Genomic DNA, 26,233 nt, shown 5'->3' with positions numbered 1-26,233 from the left:
GAGAGCTGCTGGGAGGGGGGGAGGACGAGAGGGCTGGGGAAGCAGCTTAGGGCTTTGCTAACTTCAAGCTTTTGTAGCAGAAGGAATTGAGCTGGCTGAGGCTGTAACAGGGTTGTGAGAAGGATTTTATCCAGCGAGGGGGGCTTTTCATTGTCCACATTTTTTTGTTGTGGTGTTGCACTTTTAGTTAATTAGGAAAAAAATAATAAATGAAAGAAATCATTGCAACAGTACTGCTTAGCTTGATGGAGTAGAAGTAAGCTCAGTTGTTCCCTGAGCAGATGTTAATTCATTTAGACTTAGAAAGTAAGGTTGTACATGTACAGGACTTCATCTTGTATATTACTGTATATAGGAGATACAGCTTGTCAAGCAAGCATAATATTTTAACAGCTTTTGATTATATTATTTTTATGCTGTGTTAGGACTTTGTTGTTAATTTTTTTACCAAAAAACTTTTGGTTCCAAAAGAGCAGAACTCTCTAACAAAGACTAGGGGGGCAGTGGTATCTAATCCACTCTAGACTTTTCTGGTGGTGTTATTTGGCAGGCCTGTGGGTTATGTTCATGAGTGCTACTGGGAGTAGGGCAGACAGAGGAAAGGATGCTGGGAGCCTTGTAAAGGGTGGCTGGAATTGATCTTTATTACTGTTAAATATTAATATATTGAAAGCAGCTACAGGCCCCATTTGAGACTGCTGGCTTAGCTGTGCTGGATACTTCAATGTTTGCAAACATCCTCATTTCACGCACCTCCTTTAGAATTTATGAAATGTACAGCAGATGTTTAAAAAAGTAAAGATTGAAAGGGAAAAGCTATGTGGGTGAAGGTTAGCTTTTCAGTGAAGAACGTGCTGTTTGTCTTGATGTGTCAGCACGGTTTGCAGTGACTGCTCTGACACACTGGTAACTTTATCTTACTGTCCTTGGGATAGGAATGGTATTCCTTTAATGTTTTCCTAATCAATCACATCTGAATACATTGCCTCTCGAGTGATATCCTAAGAGTAGCCTATGGGAACAAATAGTAGCTCAGAATACAATGAGGTCTCTTGAAAGTAAAACCATTAAAAAAGAGTAATAAAAGTAACATTCTTGGGTATTGTGTGTTTGTTAGAGATCTCTTGCTTATTCTGACCTTTCTAAATGTCATTGTTTCATGTTTGGGAAGACTGTGCTTATTGTATTTGAGAGCAATCATTTCCTCAAATGTGTGTTAAATTATCTTTAGAGACTGTGTTTTCAGGAAGACATTGCAAGTGTGCATATCCTATACTATTTTCTTATATGCAGTGATGCCTTTGTCTAAAAATATCTCCCCAAAATTTAGCATTTCATTCACATAAAACACATACTGAAAAGAGGGGATTGGGAATATGTTGTATGTGAAGAAAGCCTGGAGAGAACAGTGGGGGAAACTGTGCAGTGATACCTTTTGGGGAAATACTGGGAGACTGCTTGTCCTCCAAAATACCTTGTGGAGATGGGACAGTAAGGTTTCTTCTCTTACATATTTCAGGACATTATCTCCAAGGCAGATTCTTTTGCTTTATGAGATGATTCCTTGAGTATCCTTCTGACTCATGCTCTCTTTTCTAGCTGACAGTCACAGCTCTCCCAGAGAAGAGACTCCAACTGGGAGCATGGATTCTCTTTCTTCCCAGTCTCCAACACCTGCCTTCTCCAGCAGCCCCCCTGGGCTCTTGGATGGAAATCCCCTTATCATGGACAGCGGAGATCTTGCGGGCTGGACAGCACATCTGTAAGTAACTGAATATGAAGTGAGGATGCTTCCACTAGTATGATTGTGAAACACATTTCCCTTTTCAGATTGGTGAGGAGTGATTTTTACAAATTGCATATAATTGTGTTTGTTTTCTTCTGCTACAAAAACATGTGTTTGTATGTTGTGGTGGAGCTTAGAGTCCGCTTGAATGCTTGCAGGAAAGAAATGTTCTTGTTCTATTGAAACCTAGTTGATTTTTTGGTAACCTGTATAAAATTTTAAATGGTTTTAATTTTTTTTTAATTTAAGCAGTGAAGATATAAGTTATTCTCTATATGATGTATTACCCTAGCTGTATTTCAAGAAAGCGTTAAGCTGCACTTAGATGCCATATTATTAAGATTTGGGGCCCAATTTTGGGTTTGGATAAACACACTGCAATGAGTGTGTGCTCAGATGCTATTGTCTAAGAACATTATCATTTTTAATCTCTTCCTAACAAATTCGATGCCTGGTTTCCAATGGAAGTGCAGTCTGTCACTTTCAGCAGATGCTGTAAATGTTCAGTTTTTGAGCATGACTTAAATTTAGCAGAAATTGACATTGAAATGTTAGTCCTATCTCTCTAGTACGTATTCAGGTTTGATACACAAAAAGCTGACCATAACTTGTTTTTAAATCAGATTTGAACTTGAATTGAATTCTCTGGTTTGCTGTTCATTCAGACTTTAACAGCTATCAAGACAAAGTTTTCCAGCCTTTAGTGCCAAGAAGAGTGGAAGGAGCAGGTCTGGAGAAAAGATCTGTTACAAGTATTTTCCATAATGGCATTCTGAGTAGCCTGCTCTGGTGATTAAACAAGTGTAAAATATATGTGCAGGTGTATGTAACACATGAAAATATATAGATAGTCATAGAATAATTGATAATAATTAACTGCTGACTTGAGAGTTTATTAACTAGAATAATTTTTTTCTCTCATATGTATTGAAAGAATTCCAGATTTATAGTATTTTCTGTAAATGCTGTTTCTTCAGTAGAGGTCTAAAGTTACTCTTCCCTTATTCTCTTGTACTATCCTCTAGAAGTGGGTAGAATTAGCAGTAAGTTGTACTTACCAAAGAGAGGTGCATGTGTGGAAAAGATGTTGTAGCTGGGATAAAATCAGTGAAAGCTAATTAAGGAACACAGGGTTAGCAGAACATTGATAATGCCACTTCAGAGAATAAAAGGAGTGTTGGGTTTTATCCAGAGAGTTTGGGAACTTCAGGTGTTTGAAGGAATATTGCATCTTTATTTGCATTTGTTAATTTTCATCAAAAATTGTATTGCACTGCTGTTTTGGAAACCTGACTTGGTGGCTTGAGGTTTTCTGCTCCACTGGAAACAGTACTTAGAGTTCCCTTTGGAAGGGAAGAAAATAAAGGTGCATGGTATGTGCATTTAGATTATTTGTCAAAGTAATTTCTTTCTTCCACTTGCCTGTCTGTGAAGTTTGCTTAAGAGCTACATCTGTAACAAGCCTGGACAGTGACAGAGTAGTCTGTGTATGCTACATTCTTTCCTCTACTTTCTCACCCTAAGTTGGCTTCTTTTCCCCTCCTAGTTTGGATGACTCAGGGGACCCTGCCTTAACAAATAAAACCCAAACCAAAATGCAGAGCGGCCCCAGTGTAGTAATGGCAGAATGTACCTCTGGTAGCTCTCACAGCTCCAGGAAATGTAGCACTGGCTGTTGGTTATAGACTATGCTCATAAACTGGACCAATCCTTAGAACTGGGTGAAGAACAATCCTTTCTGTTTGTGCAGGATTTCAAAATGTTTTGTATTTTGAGCCAAACTGGGACGAAATCAATTCTTAAACCCTCAGTATCGTCTCTCAAATGGTATTGCAGGTGTTCACTGAGCTACAACAAATGCCATACTGAGTCTAGGGGAGATGGAATTATACCAGAGGATCCGGTTTCTCAAGTTTCTGCTGATGTTTGTAACACATGGGTGTTACTTGTAGGAGATCGATCACTCTGGAGTTATGCAGTCAACAAGGTGATGGTGACTTCTTTGTGGCAGAAGAGTTGCTTGCAGTGTTTCCCGGGGGGGGATGTTGCATTGTGGGTCAAGGTGTGTCCAGATATTCCAAGAGCTGGTTTATACCAGTAGTTTGCTTTAAGCAAGAGTACATGATGGGTAACAAGAATACTTTTTGTGGAATTTGTTTTCAAAAAAGAAGCTTGATTTTTCCAGAATGATAGCTGTTGTCACCGTGATGTTTCCTGGCAGAGATTTTTGTGATTTCCTTGTCCCACCTTCCAAAACAAAAGGAGCTCCAGCTTCCAGCGTGGTGAGGTGAGCACCAAATGGAGGCAAATACACCCTCACCTCCTGATGGGCTCTAGGAGGGGCTTCATGGCCAGAGTGGTGAAAGAAGCTGAGAGAGCAAGAGCTTTGCCACCAATCTGAAATATCTCACAAAGCCCCGACTGCTCAATTGTCATGTCAGTATGTAAAGATGTGCTGTGCATACGGTGTAACTCGAAGGTGATGTTTCACATATGTGCCATTTTGAAGCCCCGTTAAGCTGTTGGTTTTCATGTCTGTGAGTGTGTGTCTGCCTGATGCTAGATTTTCTCTGAAAGATCTGTGTGGATCAGACATATGTCCTGTGTTGTCATGTGCTGCTGTAGGGGTGAGTAGAGACTTGGGTGATGCTTGGCAGGGGTGGTTCTCAGTGGAGACCTGAGTTTGCTGCTTTAAGACTATCATGCACCCTAAACTTTTTTTAACCTTTTTCCTGAAGTTATTTTTATCTTCGCACTTCCATCTAGAGCCAAATACTAAAAATAAATATGTTTTATTTTTACATACACTCTATGGTAGAACATAGCTTTTTTTTTTTTTTCCCCCCTGTCAATCACAAAGTTAGAGTGGTTTTTGTAGACACAGGATTCAAACTCCAAATAGCCTAGGATGGGCAAATTACCACTTCTACTCGATGGAGCACTGTGTCATAAGCATGTACTCTTTGAAAATACCTTCTCTCCAAGGATGCTTTGCACAAGGTGATCTCAAACATAAACTCATAATTAGAGTTTTGAGCTAGGTAAAGGATTGCTCTCCACTAGTATGGACATTTTTTCCCCTTAAGGTAGAGCAGCAACAGTAGTCTCAGTTTAATGCTAACCACAGATTTGCATTCTTCCTTTTTTCCTCTCTGATTTAAGTGTCCATACAGACTCTGTCCTACAGAGTTTCTGGTTTTTCTATTGCATTTGCCCAAAAAGTAAACAGGTCTGCCACATCTCTTCTTCAAGAGGCTTCATAGCTTTTTGCTGGAGGATGTGGTCCTGACATTACTTTCAGTGCCTTCCTGATTGGCACTGGAAAATATGCAGCTTAATCACTCAGATTTTTATTCCTGTGGTGTATGAAACTCAAATTTTTAATAGTTCAAAATGTGTAGTTTCCTAAGAGTTCAGGATTTCAGATACTAAGAGGCTGGATAGCCTTTCTAAGCTAGTCCCCAAACTGTTTTGATAATAGTGGTGGTCTTGGGTTTACAAACATGGATTAGAAGGGGTTATGGGTAGCTCTTAAACGGCATTTGAACTGTGCAGCAATAGTCAGTCTTCCCTTTTACCTGCAGTTGAAAGTTAGTGGCACAAAGTTTGACTTTCACCCTATTGCACTGTGGCTTTCACATGCAAAAGATAAGTGATAGCTAAACTGGGTATATATACTTTGGTGGCTAATAAGTATACCTGAGCAAGTAAAGACAAAGTGTAATTTAAAGTCTTCTTATAATGAAGGAGGTGGTATTGCCAAAGTTGCAGTATCAGATGTGATGTAATTAAATTAAAAAGGGTGAGGGAAACTTTCTTTTGCAGCTGTTGTGGTTTGATTATAGAATTCACTTACGGAATCATTTATTGATGTGAGGCCTGTCCTATTCAGCCTTTCCCAGAGTTCTGGCTGTGATGGCAGCTCACCACTGATGGATTAGTGCAGATTTCCCTTATTGCAATGACTGATTTGTCAAAAGGTGGATTACAAGTCATGTCCTAAAATACTGTGGGCTGCCTTATGTCTGTTTTCACTTGACCTCAGAATGAACCTAAAAAGCTGAACACTTGGTATTCTCTCGGCTCGCTGTGTGTTGTAATTAATCTTTTTGAGGACCTCTTTCTGATAAGGAAAGATTTGTTGCTGTAACTGGGCCCTCGTCACGAGATTGCTTTGTGCTTACAGTACAATGTCCTGTGCCAGGGCTTATCTACAGACCTTACAGACTTACCCCTCACAGTGCTGGGTTTTCAGAATTGGGTCAGTCTTACCTTTTTTGTTGGAAGTCCCCTACACTTACTGAGCAATCACTTCTTCATTCAAATTATGAAAACTAATGTCTTGTTCCTCAGCTGGAGAGTTCATTTTTGGGATTTGAGACTGCAGGGTGTTTGGGTTTCCCAGGGAGCTGGAACGTGGTGACTTTTAATGGTTGTTCTGGATGAAGTTACGATGCAGGATATGGAGTAGCCTTCCTTGAGATTATGCTGTCTGTCTGTTTATCTTGTCTGTTCTTCTTTCCCTCTCTAAGCCTTTGGGATTTTGCAATTGGAGGGGATGGAAAGCATTCCTGTCCCTCGAACATTTTCATTGGTGGGTGGGTGCCGGGCTCGTTAAAGCAATTACATTTCTGTGCTAAGAATAGTAAGATTCATAGTTTCCAAACTGAAATCCCACCTTGGATGCTTCTATAGGAGCACGCAAGGTACAGTCCTGACAGTCCAAATACCAAAGGTGCTCAAAGCCCAGAGGAGAAATGGAAGCACCAGTGTAAATGGATTTTTAGGAACATGCAAGGGACTAATGGAAGATGAACAAATTCAGTATTTTTTTCTATTTTTATGGATATTGCTTAATTGGGTCTCCTGACAGTAAAATATTCTGTTACCCAGCTCAGTGGTATATAAGTGCTACACTGTGGGCCTAGTTTTGGGGTTTTTGATATCCATAAAGACTTCCAAAATGGTGACAAGATCTGTGCTGTGCAGCATCCAGGGTCTTTGTGACCAAGCTGGGAAGAAGTTACTCATTCTTCATGAAATCTCAAGCTGTTCAAATTGCTGGTGAACAAAGTGATGTTAAAAGAGCCATCAGATGGCAAGGGTGGGCAGAGATAGTGGTGTTTTGCACATAACAGAAGCCTTGGAGATAGTTATTAATTTTGTTTGACTGCTGAATGAATTCCCATCAGCCTTGTTATATCTACATCAGTAGACTGCATGTCTAGTCTCCTTAAAATGGTAATACTTTCTTTTTTGTACTTTCTGGCAGTGGTGGGAATTTGCAGTTTTACATAAATGATGAGTGACTTCGGTTTCACTGTCTTGAAAACTTTGTATAATATCTAATGTCATCATCCTATTTTATTCAAAGAAGGTGCTCTAGCAGCTGTTGGGTCATTGTGCTTATTCTGCAGTTAGTTTTTGTTTCAGCTGCCACCTCTCCAGTGACTCAGCACTTTGAGAGCGGGTTTAGCGGAGCAGGCACTTCTTTTTGTACCCTTTCGTTATGCAAGCAGAGCAAGAGCCCTCATTTTGCAGCTTCTTTGAGACAGGCATAATATAACTTAGTCATGTGGCTCGTACAAAACAGACCTTGCCATCTCCTTGGCTGCCAGTGAGCTTGACAGCAGCACTGCTCTGTGAGAACAGGGTAAATGGTGTGTGTGCCCAGGGCAGGGAGAGGTGTGGATGCAACCACTGGGATGAGCTAAAGTTTCCCTTTTTAAAATTTTCTTCTTACTTTTTTTTTTTCTGTTATTTTATTTGCATGCTTCCAGGGAACACAGCCCTCTCATTGTTTGGGGTTTTTTTTCTGAAAGGAACAGCAGTGAGCTCTATCCTTATAGATGTGCATACTTCACTTTTGCTTTGTCTGAATTATCATTTAGAAATGCTTTAACTTGGGACAGCTGCTGTAGACATTAGCTTTGGATTTACCAGACTGGCGTGAAAGATCATTTCACTAATGTGTTAGCTGCTTCACTGAGACTTCGCAATCCGAGTTAACAAAAGCTCTATTTCAGTGCTGACTGATGTGCTCTGTATAAATGAGGGTTGAGGAATGCTGTGTGCATGTCACATACTTTAAATTTTGAGGATGGAGTTTCTTTTCAGGGGGAACACAGATGGGGAAATTTTGGCCTTCTGTTTGTCTCCAGCTTTGCTGTAGCTACAATTTCTAGAATTTTGGCCATGTATTTTTGTGCTTCCCACTCCCCAAGTCACAGGGGTTTTTAGCGTGCAGGAAGACGTGTTGGAGGTCACTGTTGGATTGCATATAGAATCAGAAATAGCCGACACCCTTTGATACACACTGTCATTTTGTAATGAAACCTTTCAAGAACGCTTTCATTGAGTTTGTCAGCCAGACACTGCGATGCGACAGCCATGGCGCTGCCAAACTTGTCTATGAAACAACCTTTTTTTTTCTCAAGAGTTGCAGTGTAGATTCTTTTCACAGACTCTCTTCCTTGCTCTCAAGATAAGAGGCTGCTCTTTAGCTGTGTTACCTTAGGAACCAGCCAGATAAACATCCAATAAAATCTTTTTTTCAGAAGTTTCTTTCTGAATATCAGTACAAAATCTCTAGCTTATTTTCAGTAAAGCCGTTCCCCCCGCCCCCCTTTTCCCATCGTTCACTATGCTAGACAATAGCATTTTTTCCTCAAAGAGAGATGGTTATGTCAGCCTTTTTGGGTTTTTTTCCTACCCACAGGAAATGCATTGCCTTCATTTTAGCCTTAGGAGAAAGGATTTCTTCAACATACCTTCCTAAAGTTGAGATGCTATGTGATAACACAAGCAATACTTTCTAATATATCATCATTTTGATAAACAAGGTGTGCAAAGCTTTATAGCAAGGTAGCCTTGCTACGACAAGAACCTTTCCAAGGAACAAACAATAAAATCTAACCTTTTGTTGCTTACACGCCGCAACATTGGAAATTATTTTTTTTATTGAGTAAAGCCTTCTGTTTCAATAACAAGAATTAAGTGGTTCCTGAGGTAACCAAGTACAATAAATAAAAAGAACCCCTCACAACCAAATCCATAAATTCTAGAATGGGCTTAATAGTTAAAGCTATCAAATTTTTTTTTTCTTTCTTCTTAACATGATGAAGTTATTGCTATTGAAAAAATGTGTTGTTTTTTTTTGTCTCCTGCTGGATGGGTAGAGCATGATCTCTTGCTGGTTAACCAGCAGCCTAAAGTGACAGGCAAATTCTGCTGCAGTGCTTTCCCTACAGCTGAAAAGTATTAAGGGAATTCATCAAAAAAGTGGGGGAGGGAGCAGCCCAGCACTCCACATACCTGTACTTCTGGAGTGTTTTTCCACTAGAACTGTTGGAGTGGCTCAGAATTTGTAGAAAACCTGCCAATTTTAACATGCTTTTATATAATCCTGTCTGGTAAAGGACAGTGTAGTCTTACTTGGTGATAGATTACACTTCTTGTTGAGTCTCTTTAACTTGAGAAATTAGCATGCCATGGCATGGAGCTGAACATTTTATTTCATCTTCTTTTCCTTTATGTGCACACCTTTTCTCTTTTATTTTTTCCCCCTCTTTCTTTCCTCTCCAAGTCTCAGCAAGAAACCATCTGGTATTTATTCCGAGTATTCTTATGAATGACCAATGCTTTCCTGGGTCAGAGGGCTCCTTTTGTGTCCTCTCTGTTCTGACCATTGCTTTGAAGTCATTAATTCTGTGTCTGAGGTGCAGGTGGTGTGTGTTGTTCTAGAGCTGATTGAGTAAATTGCAGAGATTAATATGATGCATCTATCAATGAAATATTTAATAAATGCAAGGTTTAATAATCACTTGTTGAAAATTAAACTGCACCTCTGGGGTGTGCACTAGAGAAGACCACTTGGTAGAATATTCTTGAATTATGAATAGTTTGCATTAAAGACATTTTAATACTCCTGTGGCAATATACTTGGAGTGTTATTTTTCTATTTTCGGTAGTTTTACAGGTTTCAGAAATGAACCTAACACCAGTCTTAATCACAGAATCATGGAATTGCTTAGGTTGGAAGGGACCTTAAAGATCATCCCATTCCAACCCCCCTGCCATGAGACTGATTTGAATTTAATAAATAGGAGCACAAGGAAAATATTTTTTCTTTAAGCCTCAGGACTGTTTTAAGTAGAAGAGTTCAGTTTATGAAAGTAGGATACTTTTTTTAAATTCACTTTTGAAAAACTTTTGTGTTCACCTGCTGAGTTAAAATTAATTCTGCATGTAGACATCATGTGTGGGGAATGATGAAGAAATAATTCACTTTCTGGCAAACTTTGTAAACTTTACAGTACCACTGAGAACTGTTTTTTCCTCAGTATTTAGAGAAGATGATCCAAATGGTGGTGTTTATTTTTTTGGTTTGTCTCTGAATGAAGTCACTTTTAGCTGAAGGTTTTTGTTTTATTGGAGGAAAATTTTCAATCATTAGGTAAAAATGGGAGGAAGAGGACAACTTCAAGTAAAAGAAAACCCCAAAATTATGTAGATGTTATTCTTAAATGTATGTCATTATTGGAAGATGAAAAAAATGGTGCAGTGGAAGATTCCCATGCAGAAAAGATGACTGGATATTCTCTTTCCAAAGTTAAGCATGAAATATGTTTCTAGTCAGCATAATCCACCTCATCATTCAGTTTAATACATATGATTCCTTCCCTTATTTGGTAAATGTGATAATTTTTAAAAGCAGACCATGTTTTGGTAAACCCTTCTGGTTATGATTCCAGCACACTTAAGTTTCATTTTCACTAGTGGAATTAACTGAAGAATGCTGTTTTATAAACCGTGAATTCCAGCTTTTATTCAAATGTCGTCTGCCACATTTCCAAAGGAAAAGCCATTGTCTTGTAATAAGGAATGTGACATTCACCCTTTTATAATGTACTAAATTTAAAAATTAATACTCAAAATGAATGTCTGCTTAACTATGTAATTGCTAGAATGACTATGAGATATCTTGGCTGTGAGAACGAGTTTCTAAAAGTTGAATTTGATTGTAAATCATGTTATGCAAAGCAACAAATTGGGATCATTTCTTCTAGAAATTAAATATTCCAGTGTACAATAAGATTAAAATCAGCTATCTGAGTTACTTTTCCTGCTTTCTTTTATTAATTTTCAATTATAACTGGGCTGATTGTTGATCCCTCTTTTTGCTTGTGGTCAATCCATCTTTATTAGACCCCCACAAAAACCTTCTTGACTGGATTCTTAGTTTTGGTGGTACTTTGCAGATTTATGCTGTCTAAGAGGTTAATCTTGGAGTAAGACAAAGTCATAAATGCTGTATTGGGAAGTCTGTACTTCTGAGCAATGATTGCTGTGTGTGAATGATTTTAATTCTGTTTCTGCTTAGAAACTGCTGGAAGTCCAGATTTTTGCTCCAAAGACATGCTGACAGTCAGTGTTTGGACTATTTGTTGCTTTGTCCATGCAGTGAAAGAAAGCCTTCCAGTGCTGGAATGCTTTAGTTCTTTAAGGTGTGAAATTAGGAACATCCTTTATGTTGGGGACAACTTTGTATGTTTACTAATAAAAGTTTTAAATTTTGCCTGCTATTTCTTCTCCTCTTGTGTCAACTTTGTGTTCAGCCACTAACTTCGTGTGTATTTGAGCAGTGTGTTGGTGAGGGCAGCCACTGAGGCAGTGTTTGCATAGCTCTGTGAAGGAGATCTCAATCCAGAGCCAGCATCGTGATCCCAATGTTGTAATAGCTGCAGCCTCTTTAGAAATCTTCCCAGTCATACATGCACTGAGGAGATTTTTAAATAGATTCATCAAAACTTGTAAAGGCAGAGTGGCAGCTCAAATAATAGCCTGCTCTATGCAGTTTCACTTTGTCAATCTTTATTAGATAAGGAATAGGGAATTTTGCCTTTTTATTGCTTATGTCATGCATCTCAGGTAATTCTTCTTAGCTTAGGATGTAGGGCATGTAGGAGAAAGATTTCCAAGGAGGAGTGCAGAATCATACGATGGCCATTTCTACAAAATCAGCTTGACAATATGATTTGGTTTGAAGATCTAACAGGTTGTCCAGTCATAAAGATTCAAATACTGTGGTACGATAGGAAATTCTGTTCACATTGTTAATTCTGCCTTCAATATATTTCCTCTCAGCCCTGCTCAAAGCCGCCCATCGATGGTCTCGTGGATGAACACTCCATCTGCTAACCCAGCTGCCACAAATGCTGCACTGCCCACTTTCTTCTTCCCCAACCCTGCCACTGGCACTGACAGAGCAGTGGAAAGGTACAGTGTGCACTTCAACTTTTGCTGGCTATTTATTTGCCTCCTTTTTCTGTATCTTTATAAAAGTAGTCTTCCATGGCATGTGAATGATTATCTCAAACCAGGAAATGCAACCCTAGCCATTCTGACAGAATAAAATACATGTTTACTGCATCTTATTTTTTCTTTGAGCACCTCCCTTGGTGGAAGGCACACAGGTTGAGTCAGTGGTTGGTTAATACAGGAGGGCTTTGTTTTGGGTGGACAATTCGTAATGTCTCTCTCTTGCAGTGTTTCTCTTAGGGTCTTTTAAAATACAGATTCTTTCTTTTTCCATAGCCACCTTTGTCAAATTGAGGCTTCTCATCCTAGCCTTCTTGCCTCTGAAAGACTTTCCTCTGTCTTTACCTTTCTCTGTGGTTTCATTCTTTTCTTTCATTCTTTGTCCTTCTTCCTTCCATGTTGTTTTCCATGTTTGGAAATATTTTGAGTTTTTTCGGTGAAGGTCTTCATCATCTTAGCTTTTTCCTTCAAGTTTTGTAATATTTGGTTTTCTAATTAAAGTAATGTCCTGGGTTGCAGTGTATTCTATTACCATCCCCATGAGCTGTTGAAATCAGGTGGGGCAGTGTTTCCTTGCCTCCTGGCCCCAGACTATCTTTCTGTTAATTGCCCATCATTGTCCTGCCGCCTGACTCAGAGATAACTCCCTCCGGACTATCTTCTGTTAATGAGCCTAATCAACACTTGGCCTCATGACTCATTACCCCATTGTGAGATGCTCCACCCAGAGGGAGGAACCAAGCATCCCGTCGTGGATATAGTCTGGGACTCTGAACACCAGAGACAACCTTTCCACTGGATTTCCAGAGGACAGGAGCTACACAGCCACCACTGGACTTTCTGAGGAAGAGCAGACCCCTTTACTACAGGATCACTGCTTCAGAGGACTGCAGCCACCATTCTACCAGACTGCTACCACCACCCTGCCTAATAGGGACTCAGGTTGTATTTTGACTCTGTCAGTTTGAACCAGTGTTTTCTTTTACATTTTTTTCCTTTTCTTTAATTTCCATTAAATTGTTATTCTGACTCTGGTTTGTTTTCAAACAAGTACATAATTTGGTGCCCAATGTGGGGCTGGCTCTGAGAAAAAGTCAGAATTACAATTTTGTATAAACAGAAACCTATTCACCATGGTGCTCAGCTTGTCTACATGGGTACTGTATCTTGCTCTCTATATTTTTCCTCACATGGAGAACTACCTGCCTGTTGTGTTACTCCTGTTAAAACCAGGGAATGGTATGAGAATTGCTTTATTGGTTTATTATGTCTATAGCATTATAACCTGCGAGGTGATGAATACCACTCGGAATATATACTCAGTTTTGTTTGGCTGTCCTAGTCTGGGCTGCTATGTCTGGGATCTCTTCAACAATTGCACCTAGCCCCTGGTGGGAGGAGTAGGGAGTGGTTTCTTCCAGCCTTTCAGGCCAGGCACAGCAGTTTTTGAAAAAATTGAGTTCCCTCTGGATGTTAAGGATGGTGTAATCTTCTTGTCAGTTCTATTCTCTTTTTTCTCTATGGCCTGCATTGTGTACACCATGCTTAGAAACAAAACACTACTTGGTGTGGTGCAACGTCTGCTTGAGGAGGAGGTAAAAAGGAGCAGAGCAGCAAATACCATGTCTACACAGACTGTCACACTGAAAGGAGCCAAAAGCAAAGCAACCGCATCCATTTCTACGCAGACTGTCACAGAGGAAAAAGGAGCCAAAAGCAAAGCAACCGCATCCATTTCTACGCAGACTGACTCAGAGGAGAAAGGAACCAAAAGCACTGTCAGCGTCCCCATGCAAACCATCACTGAACCAGAACAGCCTAAACCGATTGCAGTTGCCCCCATGCAGAAGAAGAAATCAAAAAGCAAATCAGTCCGCATAGTGACTGACGAGGATGCAGCAGGACCTTCGCACCCAGCAGAAGAGGCAGAGCCAGAGATCATCACTCGGTCGCTATCCCTGGGTGAGCTGTGAGACCTGTGGAGGGAATTCACCCGCCAGACGAACGAGTCTATCCTGACCTGGCTGCTCCGCATCTGGGACGCTGCAGCCAATGACACCATTCTGGACGGAAGTGAGGCCAGGCAGCTGGGATCTCTGTCCTGGGATGTGGTCATTGACCAGGGGATCGGGAGAACCCAAGAAACCCTCAGCCTCTGGCGGCGACTGCTTACAAGTGTAAGGGACAGGTACCTTTGTAAAGAAGACCTCCAGGTGCACCAAGGAAAATGGAGCACAATGGAACAAGGTATCCAGCGCCTGAGGGAATTGGCTGTGCTGGAGATCATTTTCTCAGAAGACGAGAGATTTCCTAAGAGCCCAGATGGTGTCCAGTGCACGTCACAGATGTGGTTGAGGTTCGCACGCCTTGGACCAGAGCTATACTCCCGTTACCTGGCAACGCTGCAATGGAGGGAAGGCGAGGACAGGGTGCGCATCTTGGTGAACAAACTGAGGATTTACGAGGACACCGTCACAGCCCCGTTTCGCACCCATGTCTCATCCGTGGAAACAAGTCTTTCGGCTGAGCAAGTCCGGAGCTTGATTGAAGAAGGCCATCAGAAATTGAAAAAGGAACTTAAGGAAGAGATTTACCAGATCTCGCCAGAACCAACAAGAGTCTCTGCCATTAGGAGCTGGCATCCCCCAACCAGGGAGAGAGGATACACCCCACGAGGTAACCTCTGGTTTTTCCTTCAGGAACATGGAGAAGACATGAGTAAGTGGGATGGAAAACCCACCTCCTCCTTAGCAGCTCGGGTACGTGAACTAAAAAGGGGGACAACTACCACAAGAAGCGGCATCTAGAGTCAACACTGCTCCGGTCTCTCGCACGCAGAACTCCAGACGGTGTAGGAATGATAATATGACCGATCCTCTTGAAGGGACCTCAGGAATGTATTCACCGGAAGGGAGCAACATGCAACATGACCAGGAATAGAGGGGCCCTGCCTCTAGCCAGGTAGAGGAAAGGGACAATTGGGTCTTTTGGACTGTGTGGGTCCGATGGCCTGGCACATCTGACCCACAAAGATACACGGCTTTGGTTGACACAAGGGCTCAATGTACTCTGATGCCATCAAGGTATGTGGGAGCAGAACCCATTTCTATTTCTGGGGTGACAGGAGGATCCCAGCAGCTGACTGTACTGGAAGCTGAAGTGAGTTTAACTGGGAATGAGTGGCAGAAACACCCCATCGTGACTGGCCCGGAGGCCCCGTGCATTCTCGGCATAGACTATCTCAGAAATGGATATTTCAAGGACCCAAAAGGACATCGTTGGGCTTTTGGGATAGCTGCTGTGGAGACAGAAGATATCAGACAACTGAGTACATTGCCTGGCCTCTCAGATGACCCCTCTGCCGTGGGACTGCTAAGAGTTGCAGAACAACAGGTGCCAATCGCCACAGCAACAGTGCACCGCCGGCAATACCGCACCGACAGAGACTCTGTGGTTCCCGTCCATGAGATGATTTGTAAACTGGATCGCCAAGGGGTGGTCAGCAAGGCCCATTCACCTTTCAACAGCCCTATATGGCCAGTGCGTAAGTCCAGTGGAGAATGGAGGCTGACGGTGGACTACCGTGGCCTGAATGAGGTCACGCCACCATTGAACGCTGCTGTGCTGGACATGTTGGAACTTCAGTACGAGCTGGAGTCCAAAGCAGCGAAGTGGTACTCCACTATTGACATTGCCAATGCCTTCTTCTCCATTCCTTTGGCAGCAGAATGCAGGCCCCAATTTGCTTTCACCTGGAAGGGTGTGCAATACACCTGGAACCGACTGCCCCAGGGGTGGAAGCACAGTCCCACCATTTGCCATGGACTGATCCAGACTGCATTGGAAAAGGGTGAGGCTCCAGAACATCTGCAATACATCGATGACATCATCGTGTGGGGAAACACAGCAAAGAAAGTATTTGAGAAAGGAGAGAAAATCATCCAGATTCTCCTGGAAGCTGGCTTTGCCATCAAAAGGAGCAAAGTCAAGGGACCTGCCCAAGAGATCCAGTTCCTGGGAGTAAAGTGGCAAGATGGACGATGTCAGATTCCCACCGAGGTCATCAATAAGATCACTGCGATGTCTCCACTGACCAACAAGAAGGAAACACAAGCTTTCCTAGGCGCCATAGGTTTCTGGAGAATGCACATTCCCGAGTACAGCCAGATCGTGAGCCCTCTCTACCTGGTTACCCGCAAGAAGAATGATTTCCACTGGGGCCCTGAACAGCAGCAAGCCTTCGCCCAGATCAAACAGGAAATTGCTCACACTGTAGCCCTTGGCCCAGTCAGGACAGGACCTGAGGTGAAGAACGTGCTCTACTCTGCAGCCGGGAACAATGGTCTGTCCTGGAGCCTCTGGCAGAAGGTGCCTGGTGAGACTCGTGGCCGACCACTGGGATTCTGGAGCCGAAGCTACAGAGGGTCTGAAGCCAACTACACTCCCACAGAGAAGGAAATCCTGGCAGCTTATGAAGGAGTCCAGGCTGCCTCAGAAGTAATCGGCACTGAAGCACAGTTGCTTCTGGCACCCCGACTACCGGTGCTGGGTTGGATGTTCAAGGGAAAGGTTCCTTCCACGCATCACACCACCGACACCACATGGAGCAAATGGATTGCTCTCATCACACAGCGTGCCCGTATTGGAAACCCGAATAGCCCTGGGATTCTGGAAATTATAACAAACTGGCCTGAAGATGAGACTTTTGGATTATCTTCTGAAGAAGAGGAAGAGCAAGTGACTCGTGCTGAGGAAGCCCCACCATATAATGAGCTACTGGAGACTGAAAGACGTTATGCCCTCTTCACTGATGGTTCCTGCCGAATTGTAGGCACTAACCGGAAGTGGAAAGCTGCAGTATGGAGCCCCACACGACGAGTTGCACAAGCTACCGAGGGACAAGGTGGATCGAGTCAGGTTGCAGAGCTTAAAGCTGTCCAGCTGGCTTTGGATATTGCTGAACGAGAGGAGTGGCCGAGACTCTATCTCTACACCGACTCATGGATGGTAGCTAATGCTCTGTGGGGATGGCTGGTTCACTGGAGAAAAGCCAACTGGCAGCGCAAAGGGAAACCCATCTGGGCCGCTGAGATTTGGCAGGACATCGCTGCCCGAGTAGAGAAGCTGACCGTGAAAGTTCGACACATGGATGCGCACGTACCCAAAAGTCGGGCTAATGAAGAACATCGCAACAACGAGCAGGTGGACCGAGCTGCCAAGGTGAAAGTATCACAGGTGGATCTGGACTGGCAGCACAAGGGAGAATTATTCCTAGCTCGTTGGGCCCATGATTCCTCTGGTCATCAGGGGAGGGATGCAACATACCGATGGGCCCGTGACCGAGGGGTGGACCTTACCGTGGACAGCATCTCACAGGTCATCCACAGTTGTGAGACCTGTGCTGCAATCAAACAGGCCAAGCGGGTGAAGCTTCTGTGGTATGGTGGACGATGGTCAAAGTACAGGTATGGGGAAGCCTGGCAAGTTGACTACATCACTCTTCCCCAAACCCGCCAAGGCAAGCGCTACGTGTTGACCGTGGTTGAAGCAACCACTGGATGGCTGGAGACCTACCCTGTGCCTCATGCTACAGCCCGGAACACCATCTTGGGCCTGGAAAAGCAAGTCCTGTGGAGACATGGCACCCCTGATAGGATCGAGTCAGACAATGGGACTCATTTTAAGAACAGCCTCATCAACACCTGGGCCAGAGAACACGGTATCGAATGGATATATCATATCCCTTATCAATGCACCAGCTGCTGGGAAAGTTGAACGCTGCAATGGACTACTTAAAACTACCCTAAAGGCACTTGGTGGGGGGACCTCCAACAATTGGAAAGTGAACTTAGCAAAGGCCACCTGGGTGGTCAATACCCAAGGGTCTATCAATTGAGCTGGTCCCGCCGAGTCTGAACCCTTGCACACAGTGGATGGAGATAGAGTCCCTGTGGTACACCTGAGAGGTATTTTAGGAAAGACTATTTGGATTAATCCCACCTCAGGCAAAGGCAAACCCATCCGTGGGATTGTCTTTGCTGAAGGACCTGGTTGCACTTGGTGGGTAATGCAGAAAGATGGGGAAACCCATTGTGTACCACAAGGAGACCTAATCTTAGGTGAGAACGGTGTGTAGGGTTTCATTATATATATATATATATATATGTATGTATGTATGTATGTATGTATGTGTGTTTTAGAGCTTAAGAAGGTATTGATTTGGGATAATGTAGATGGTAATAGAATAAGGGGTGGATAATGTCCTGGGTTGCAGGGTTTTCTATTACCATCCTCGTGAGCTGTTGAAATCAGGTGGGGCAGTGTTTCCTTGCCTCCTCCCCCCAGACTATCTTTCTGTTAATTGCCCATCATTGTCCTGCCGCCTGACTCAGAGATAACTCCCTCCGGACTATCTTCTGTTAATGAGCCTAATCAACACTTGGCCTCATGACTCATTACCCCATTGTGAGATGCTCCACCCAGAGGGAGGAACCAAGCATCCCATCGTGGATATAATCTGGGACTCTGAACACCAGAGACAACCCTTTCCACTGGATTTCCAGAGGACAGGAGCTACACAGCCACCACTGGACTTTCTGAGGAAGAGCAGACCCCTTTACTACAGGATCACCGCTTCAGAGGACTGCAGCCACCATTCTACCAGACTGCTACCACCACCCTGCCTAATAGGGACTCAGGTTGTATCTTGACTCTGTCAGTTTGAACCAGTGTTTTCTTTTACATTTTTTTCCTTTTCTTTAATTTCCATTAAATTGTTATTCTGACTTGGTGCCTCCCACTGGTTTGTTTTCAAACTAGTACAAGTAGTAGGGTATATTCACAAATTCTTCCCAACACTTGATAACAAAATCCTATTTCTTATTACGGCTGAATTTTTGAAGTATAATATGCTCTGCCTGTTATTGAGTTCATTGCTGACTGGCGCTTGAAAAAAATTTAACTGTAGTTGAAAGTCGAGTTTGTCATAAAAATAAGTGTGCAGAAAGTTGGGAGTATGATATTCAGAAATGCCAACAGTAAGCTGTGAAGCTTCAGCTTTGGCTGTGTGCATGAATTATAAGCCTGTAATGATGCATGTGAGATTGTGCTTAAAGTTTTAGTCATCTCCAAATGTGAATGGAGAGAGGATGGTTGAGAGAGTGTCTTCATAATAGTAAAAAGTTGCTATAATTCATAATTTCATTTTTCAGTGTTGCCCACCGAAAAGCAAGAGCAGTTTATCCATGTGAAGCAGAACACAGCTCTGAATTGTCATTTCAGATAGGAGCAATATTTGAAGATGGTAAGTACTGCTTGCGTAAATATAAAGCAATGAAAAACAAATAGACAAAACTGCTAAAATGGCTTTGGATAAAAATACAAGCCTGACTGCTATTCTGCCAACATTGCTGATGGCACACAGTTGGTGATGGAGATATTTTCTGGTATGAAGAAGCTACTTAACATATCCTTAGCACTGTGAGGCAATGCTTTTGATTTTGGGTGAATAGACTCTTTGAATTGGTATAGTTTTTGAGCGTCATTTAAATGTGTTGTAGTACCAAAAAAAAGGTTATTCAGTAAAAGAAGAGAACACCTTGGCCAGTGAAACTGAATTTTTTAAAATGTGAACTCTTGTTGTAAAATAACACATGGGTTTTCTTTTAAAGAAAAAAAAAAATGTGTTTAAGGATTTTCAAGCAAACAGAGTGCCAGGTAAATCAGGTGAACAATGGAGGAAAAAGACATTTTTTATGTGTTTTTACTGATTTAGATCAAGGTTTGCATTAGTCTGTGCATGTACTTGTAGAAAAAGGAATATTCACTGAGGTGCAGAATGAAGGACTGTGTTTAATGATTTCTATGGATCCAAATGTAGCACTACATATGAACATCCAGAAGGTGATTCCTGTGCTCAAGACTGTGTTCTCAGTGAGCTTCCATGGATCTACCCTTCAGCAAGTGCACAGGGACTTCAAACTGATAGGAAAGGTTTTAGTTTTCAAACCTTTTGCCAATGACTACTGTAATACAAATTCTGAAGATGCAGAATGGGAAGCTCAGCAAAATCTTTTTTTTTTTTTTTTTTTTTTAATAGTATGTATAATAGGATATTCTTGTCCTCTGTCTCCTCCCAAACAAGTAAACAGCAAGCTTGGTCCAGACTTCAGTTCTGCCTTTTTTTTCAACATAAAGTGGTCTGGTGTCCCCACTAGGTTCTTCCCTACCAGCACCCACTGTACAAAATCATTCTTGATGTTTCCTATTAGAGCTACCTTGCAGGCAAATCATGTCTGAATCAAGTTAGGTGGGAAATCTTTTAAAGATGAATTAGCGAAGTGATTGCTCTTTTTAAAGTCCTTAACACCAGCTATTTTAATTTAAGTTTTTTAAAACATGACTGATAGGGATCTTCAGCAGACATAAAACTGTGTATAGGAAAGAAAATCTAGTGCATGGTGGAAAAGCTATGATGTCTGGGAGAGGCATTTCTGATGCAGAACAGCAAGGGTTGTGTTGGCATGGGGCAAGAAAGTCTTCCAAGAAGCAGTTCCTTGTGTGTCGTGTTTTTGCATGAGAGCAATGTTAAGATTCTCTCCTTGCATAATGAGAACTCAAGGAGTGGTGGCAAAGTCCCCGTGATTTGGTGCAATGCAGCCTCAGTTGAGTTTGTCAGCTGGAGAGTTGGATTGTCCCCGAACAAGTATGGAATTTGACTCTGGCATCTGTGGAGAAATGCTTCAACTGTAACTTTTTCCATATCCTCAGACAAGTAATGTTTGAAGCTTGGGAAAAAGGTTGCATGGATTGCAGTTGGAAAACTTAATTGCAGATTTCCAATGGCAAAGCTCACATTTCCTTAAACACATTTGTTTTGATTTGTTCCGCTCTATCCTGGTTATTTCACAAGCTTTGTCCATGTCCTGCAGGGCTCTCACCCTCAGGTAGGCTGTGGATTGGCAGAAAAAAATGGGGAGAGCATGCAAGTAATAAGGCAGTAACTGGGTGTATGTAAAAACCTAATGGTCATTTCATAATGTTTCCCAGTAGGTTTTGTCACGGATGGCTCTTTTCATGCCAAATGCAGACCGATCTCCACATTTGAAACCTCTTAAGTGCCTCAACATGGGCCTTTTCTTTTTGTAACAGGCACCCCCATGTCTGTGCTGAAATCAGATTCCAGTGAATCAATTCAGGTTCTTTAGTTACTCAATTTAAATTCCCATATGCCCTAATAAAGCCCCCAAATGAAGAATTAAAGTAATAATACATCAATTCTGCAGCTCTACCAATAACCTTAACTATCAAAGTGACAACGCATCAATCAAGTTGACATACAGCTAGTATCAACCATTAAAGTAACTGTTAAATTAATGTCTACTAAAAAGTGCTGTTTCCATTAGTGAAGGTTTTATCCATCTCTCCTTTCTCCACCTGGCCTGTCTCACTTTCTAATCCTGTCTCTTTTCTTCCCTTTTTCTTTCCTCGCTTTTCTGCTTTGTTTCCTTTTTCCTGTTTCCTTCCCTGTTCTTGGTTTGTCTTTCTTGGTCCATAGATGTTGATTGCAATGGTTCTCTCTCACCTGTCATTATTCTGGATGAATTATTCTGGCTGCTCCAGCCTCAGACAGGATAATGGCATTTAGGGAAGTAGTCTTGCACCTGTCAGAGCTGCTAAATGTAATACTGGTGCAAGAAGGTGAGTTTAACCTTTGTTCCCATCTCCATTTTCTGTTTCTGAATGGGGGAAAAAAAATCTGTCTCAGTCTGCCAAGGTTAGATTTGCTAATATTTTAAATTAAGCTTTGCATCACCTGATAGGAATCTGTAGAGCACCTTAGCATTTTCACATTCAGGTGTTTTCACTGTGCTTCCCCAAAACCCACAGGTTTTCCATTAAAGTGCCGTAGAATATAAATGCTAAGGCACCATCTGGTAAGTTAAAAAGAAAAGGCAAAGTTTTCTATTTAATTGAATTGTGTAAGAAAATAAATAATGTAATCTGAACAATATCCACTGGATTTTTTTTTTTAAATCTTCAATTCAATTTGCCTTAGGCTGTGCCAATATTTTTATTTCCCAGTTGTTACAGGCTATATTATTGACAGCACATAACAATATAATTTAAGTGGTTGGAGGCAAAGCTTGAAGAGTTTGCAGCTGGATAAGGGCACATATGGGAAGAAGCGGAGTAGGATCTGAGATTGAGAGAGACATATGCTGGCTGTGTATGTCTGTTGTTGTTGAGGCAGATATTCCCAATAATCAGGGAAAGAATAATCAGACTGCCTGGCACTGAAATTTTGCCAGTCTTGGAGCCAAGTGTTACTAAATTTCTGGTTCTTGAAAGAGACTTCTTAAAAGTCAGTAAATGGGAATTTCACTTTGGAGAAGTGTTTCAGATAGTTTAAATGGTGTTTACACAATAAAAATTCCTTGGCAGTACTGCTAGCAGGAAGGCTTCCTGAAAACTTGTCAAGATAACTCTTATCAAGGCTTTTTACAATTTTTAAAATCCGATTTTAGGGGAGAGAAAACATGAGGAAAACTGAGAGAGTGTTTTGTTCCCTAGGAGAAGTGGGGTAACCAGCATCCCCACCAAGTATAAAAGGGACACAAAAAGCCTCATTCACACTGCCATTGTCATCCCCATCTCTCTCTCCCACAGTAACAAAGTGCCAGCCTCAGTTAATGTCCCTGGTTTTTTGCCTCCAAGGCACTCTCTACCCTCTAATTCATGCTGTGGCTTCTGAACTGTCTTTATGGTCCTCACCAATCAAGGATTTACATCCAAGAGAAGTGGTACTCCCAAAATACTGTATTGCACTGTATGTGCAAATGGTTCTTTTGCTGAGGTAAAAATGGGGATAGAGCCACTTCTTGGTGCACCTTTCATCTGTGGATTTCAGAGCACTTGGAAACATTCATGGGGAGAAGACCCCCTGACTCCTAGCCCTGTGTTCTGTCCACAAGATCATTCTGCTTCTCACAGAATAATTAAGGGCAACGGCAAGTTTTGAAATTTCAAATTCCAGGCTAACCCTAAGCATGCTAAGTATTTCTGTATTTCTGTGATCAACTCAGCCCAGAGGGATTGTTGCAAAAACCCAGAGGGATTTCTAAACACAGAGGGCTTGCAAGCACGTTTGATTGCTTTAACTGAATTTCCTGATGAAAAATTGGCCAGCATCATCGAGTTCTATGGAAGTGAGTTCTGGTGCTCTAGTGGTTTTAGCAGCGAGGGTTCCATTGCCCTCAGTAATCCTCATTTATGTTGCTTTTTGAGGTTTTTACTCTGATTGACAGACCATGAGAAAGGGAGGCTCTCTTGTGCCAGGCACCACGTAGGTTTGATTTGCTCCCAAAACAGCCAGTTTCCACGAAGATGTGGAAATCAGTGTGAATCAGTGTCTGATTCAGTCTTGCTGAAGTTAGTGGCACCCATGCAGTAAACTAATACTGCTGAGGAAGTGAGTCTTGCTCTCGTTGTGGTTGAGACCTGTGAAACTTTTGAGTTGCCAGAGCAGAGCAAAGTCTGCTTATAGCACTGGGTCTCTGGGAAGAGCTGCTAGCCTTATTTGCAGTTAGAAAATAATAACATTGGCAATATCAAAGCTATTTCCTATGGGGAATACAGAAAAGTAAGAACTAATGCTGCAAATGCCAAGTTGACCTGATGGTGTTTCTTGATTAGAAATCAGAAGATCTCACTGCAAGTTGCAAGTCTGTAGATTTTGTTGGCCCATTTTAGTTGGGGTGGTTGTTCCACAGCACTTGCTGTCATCCAGATGTTCAGACATCCTCCTTCCCTGCACTCGTCCTCCATGAGTGAGGCTGCTGAAATGGTCTTGCAGCAGGTACTGAGAAAGTCACTGTCCCACTCTGAGCTCTCAACTTAGCTGCTATTTCCGCTGTCCTAAGAGGTGATGGCTTTTAGTGGTGGTTCGGTGGTTGGCCTTGTTGTGCGGTCTTGCTGTACACTCATTAAATCTTGCTGATAATATTAATGTTTAGTTCTCTGCTCTGTATCTTTTTTACTACAAGTATTTTCCCCTCCTGTCCCTTGCCAAGAGGAGCCTTAGTCCTATGGGATGATTGCTCTAGTAATGAGTCGTAGGTTTTAAGGCCAAGTGTGTAGTTTCTGCAGCAAGGTATTTTTAAATGAGGCAGGCCTCAGAAAGCATTAAGAACTGTAATCGTTGTTGATGGAGAAGAAATGACAGAAAGGGGACACTACAGAAGTCTTCTGTTGAGCAGGTTATTTTTTCACAAACAGGCTGTGTCATGGGTTTAAGAAGAGCTGTGCACGATAGGGGAATGGGGTTTGTGTGGTTAAGTGGTTTTGATTTTAAAGGAATGCATGCTGTTGTATGCTGTACTTCAGAAATGGATTAGCAAGGAAAACAGGATCACTGGAGCTTAAAGCAGCTTTACATTTGGATGGCACCCTCATTACTATCATTTGCCCACAGAAGCAGTCAGTGATGTACACAGGTATCTTAGCCCTTCTTGCACAAGGTGATTGGAGTGGGGACAGAAGCCTTCCCTGCTGTGACAGTCACCAGAGCTGCTGAACATTAGGAATTATTTTTTGCTGTCTTTTTTTTTTTTTTCTTTAAATGCAAATCTCTAGAAATGGTGGCCTTAGGTGTAATTGAGTGATAATTCCTTCTTCAGTCTTCCTAGAGTCTAAAAGAACTGTCTGCCAACAAGTGGTGCCCTGAGCTGTGTAATGTACATGTGCAATATTTAATTTCCCAAGCCCAGAGCTCAGTTGTACCAGCTATGTCTCATCTTCTGGGGTGAAAATGGTGTTTGCCACTCAAACCCAGCTGCTGGGTGCAGAGTTCACCATTATCTTATCAAACTTGCTTACAAAATATTTCTTTGGAAGTTTGCTGTTGTGTTGAATGGTGTTTGAGCATTTCCTCCCCTGGGTAAATTTTATGTAAATTTTAATTCCAGTGAGATTCCTTCAGATGAGGGCTCCCCTCAGTTTGAGCAGGCCTTTGATTTATAGACACTCACATGCCAGTGCTATCTACCCTCTTTCTGGAAATAAGGGTTAAGTACCAGAGGACAGGTAGAAATTCCCTGCTTCCAGGTTTTCTAGTTGGTTTTCTTCCTAATCTGTCCTTTTTTTTGGAGTTTGTTTCCTGTGATACAGGTATGCTCTGTAGGTATGGGAGACCTCAGGGAGGGGTTTGGCTGGCTGCTGGTGTGTTTGCTGGAAATGTAGAATTACAGCTTCTGGAGGGAGGTTTGTGGTGGTGTCAGCCATGCAGTTTTTAAATGCATGTGTACTCTGTAATTGTGGAATAGAAATGACAAAGGGAGAGGAGGGCCTGCTAATTACTAATGGTAATGTAAGTTACTGTGTGAGCACAGATCCTAAAAGGTAATTTTCTATGCACGTTTTTCCTTTGGAATCTTTCTGTTGAACAGATTTATTACAAATATAAGCCCAGACTTTTGTGCAGAATCTAAATGATCACTATCGTTTGAAAGCAGTTTTGTTTTCTGGGTTCCTTGGAGTTACAGCTGTTGTTTAAAGCGTGGTTTCTGAGCACAGCTGTCTGACAATAATAGGACACAAGGAAAAACCAAGGGAAAATACGATTTTAAGTGCTCAAATTTAGAGCCTTAAAATGCTTTTGGAAGTGAGACTTAACATGCTGCTCTCTCTTAACTGTTATTTCCCTGATATGTAGAAGGCTACAAATATCACATTTCCCAATGTGTTAATGTGTTTTAAATAAAGCACTGACATGGCTGGCAGCATGTTTCAGCATTTGTCTGATGTCTTCCCTAAATACTGTCTGTCTCAGAAGCACTGCGAGGATAAATTAATACGGTAGAAAATGTCGTAGGTTGCTAAAAAGTGTGGGATTTTACAGTTACGTAGGTAAATAGGTACCTGTATTACATCCTTAAAAGACACCTCAGAGGGGAATTTGAGGACTTTTTAGTCTGTTTTCCAAAGAAAGGAGGCTTATGCTTCTTTTTTAACTTCCTGTCAAATGTGGTCAAAATACATATACAGGAAGTCAGATTTCATTAGTTCTGTTGCTCTCAGAGTAATTTCTGGGGCATTGAGAGTCCAAGCTGAAATATTTATTATTTTAGA

The 26,233-nt window shown here is 41.9% G+C and overlaps 1 protein-coding gene across 2 annotated transcripts in view; it reads left to right on the top strand.

The window, feature by feature from the left end:
• ARHGAP10 (Rho GTPase activating protein 10) overlaps positions 1–26,233 on the top strand; it is a 144,744-nt gene that overhangs the window by 117,241 nt on the left and 1,270 nt on the right. For both annotated transcript variants that reach the window (XM_039550703.1, XM_039550702.1), the window contains 3 exons: positions 1,600–1,762; positions 11,933–12,064; positions 19,318–19,409. In XM_039550703.1, the coding sequence (XP_039406637.1) occupies positions 1,600–1,762; positions 11,933–12,064; positions 19,318–19,409 (387 nt within the window). The remainder of the gene's footprint in view (positions 1–1,599; positions 1,763–11,932; positions 12,065–19,317; positions 19,410–26,233) is intronic.

The sequence above is a fragment of the Corvus cornix genome, chromosome 4 (assembly GCF_000738735.6).
Source record: "Corvus cornix cornix isolate S_Up_H32 chromosome 4, ASM73873v5, whole genome shotgun sequence".
NCBI lineage: Eukaryota > Metazoa > Chordata > Aves > Passeriformes > Corvidae > Corvus > Corvus cornix.
Note: the sequence above shows the minus strand (reverse complement) of the source record. Positions and strands in the feature narration are given on the sequence as shown.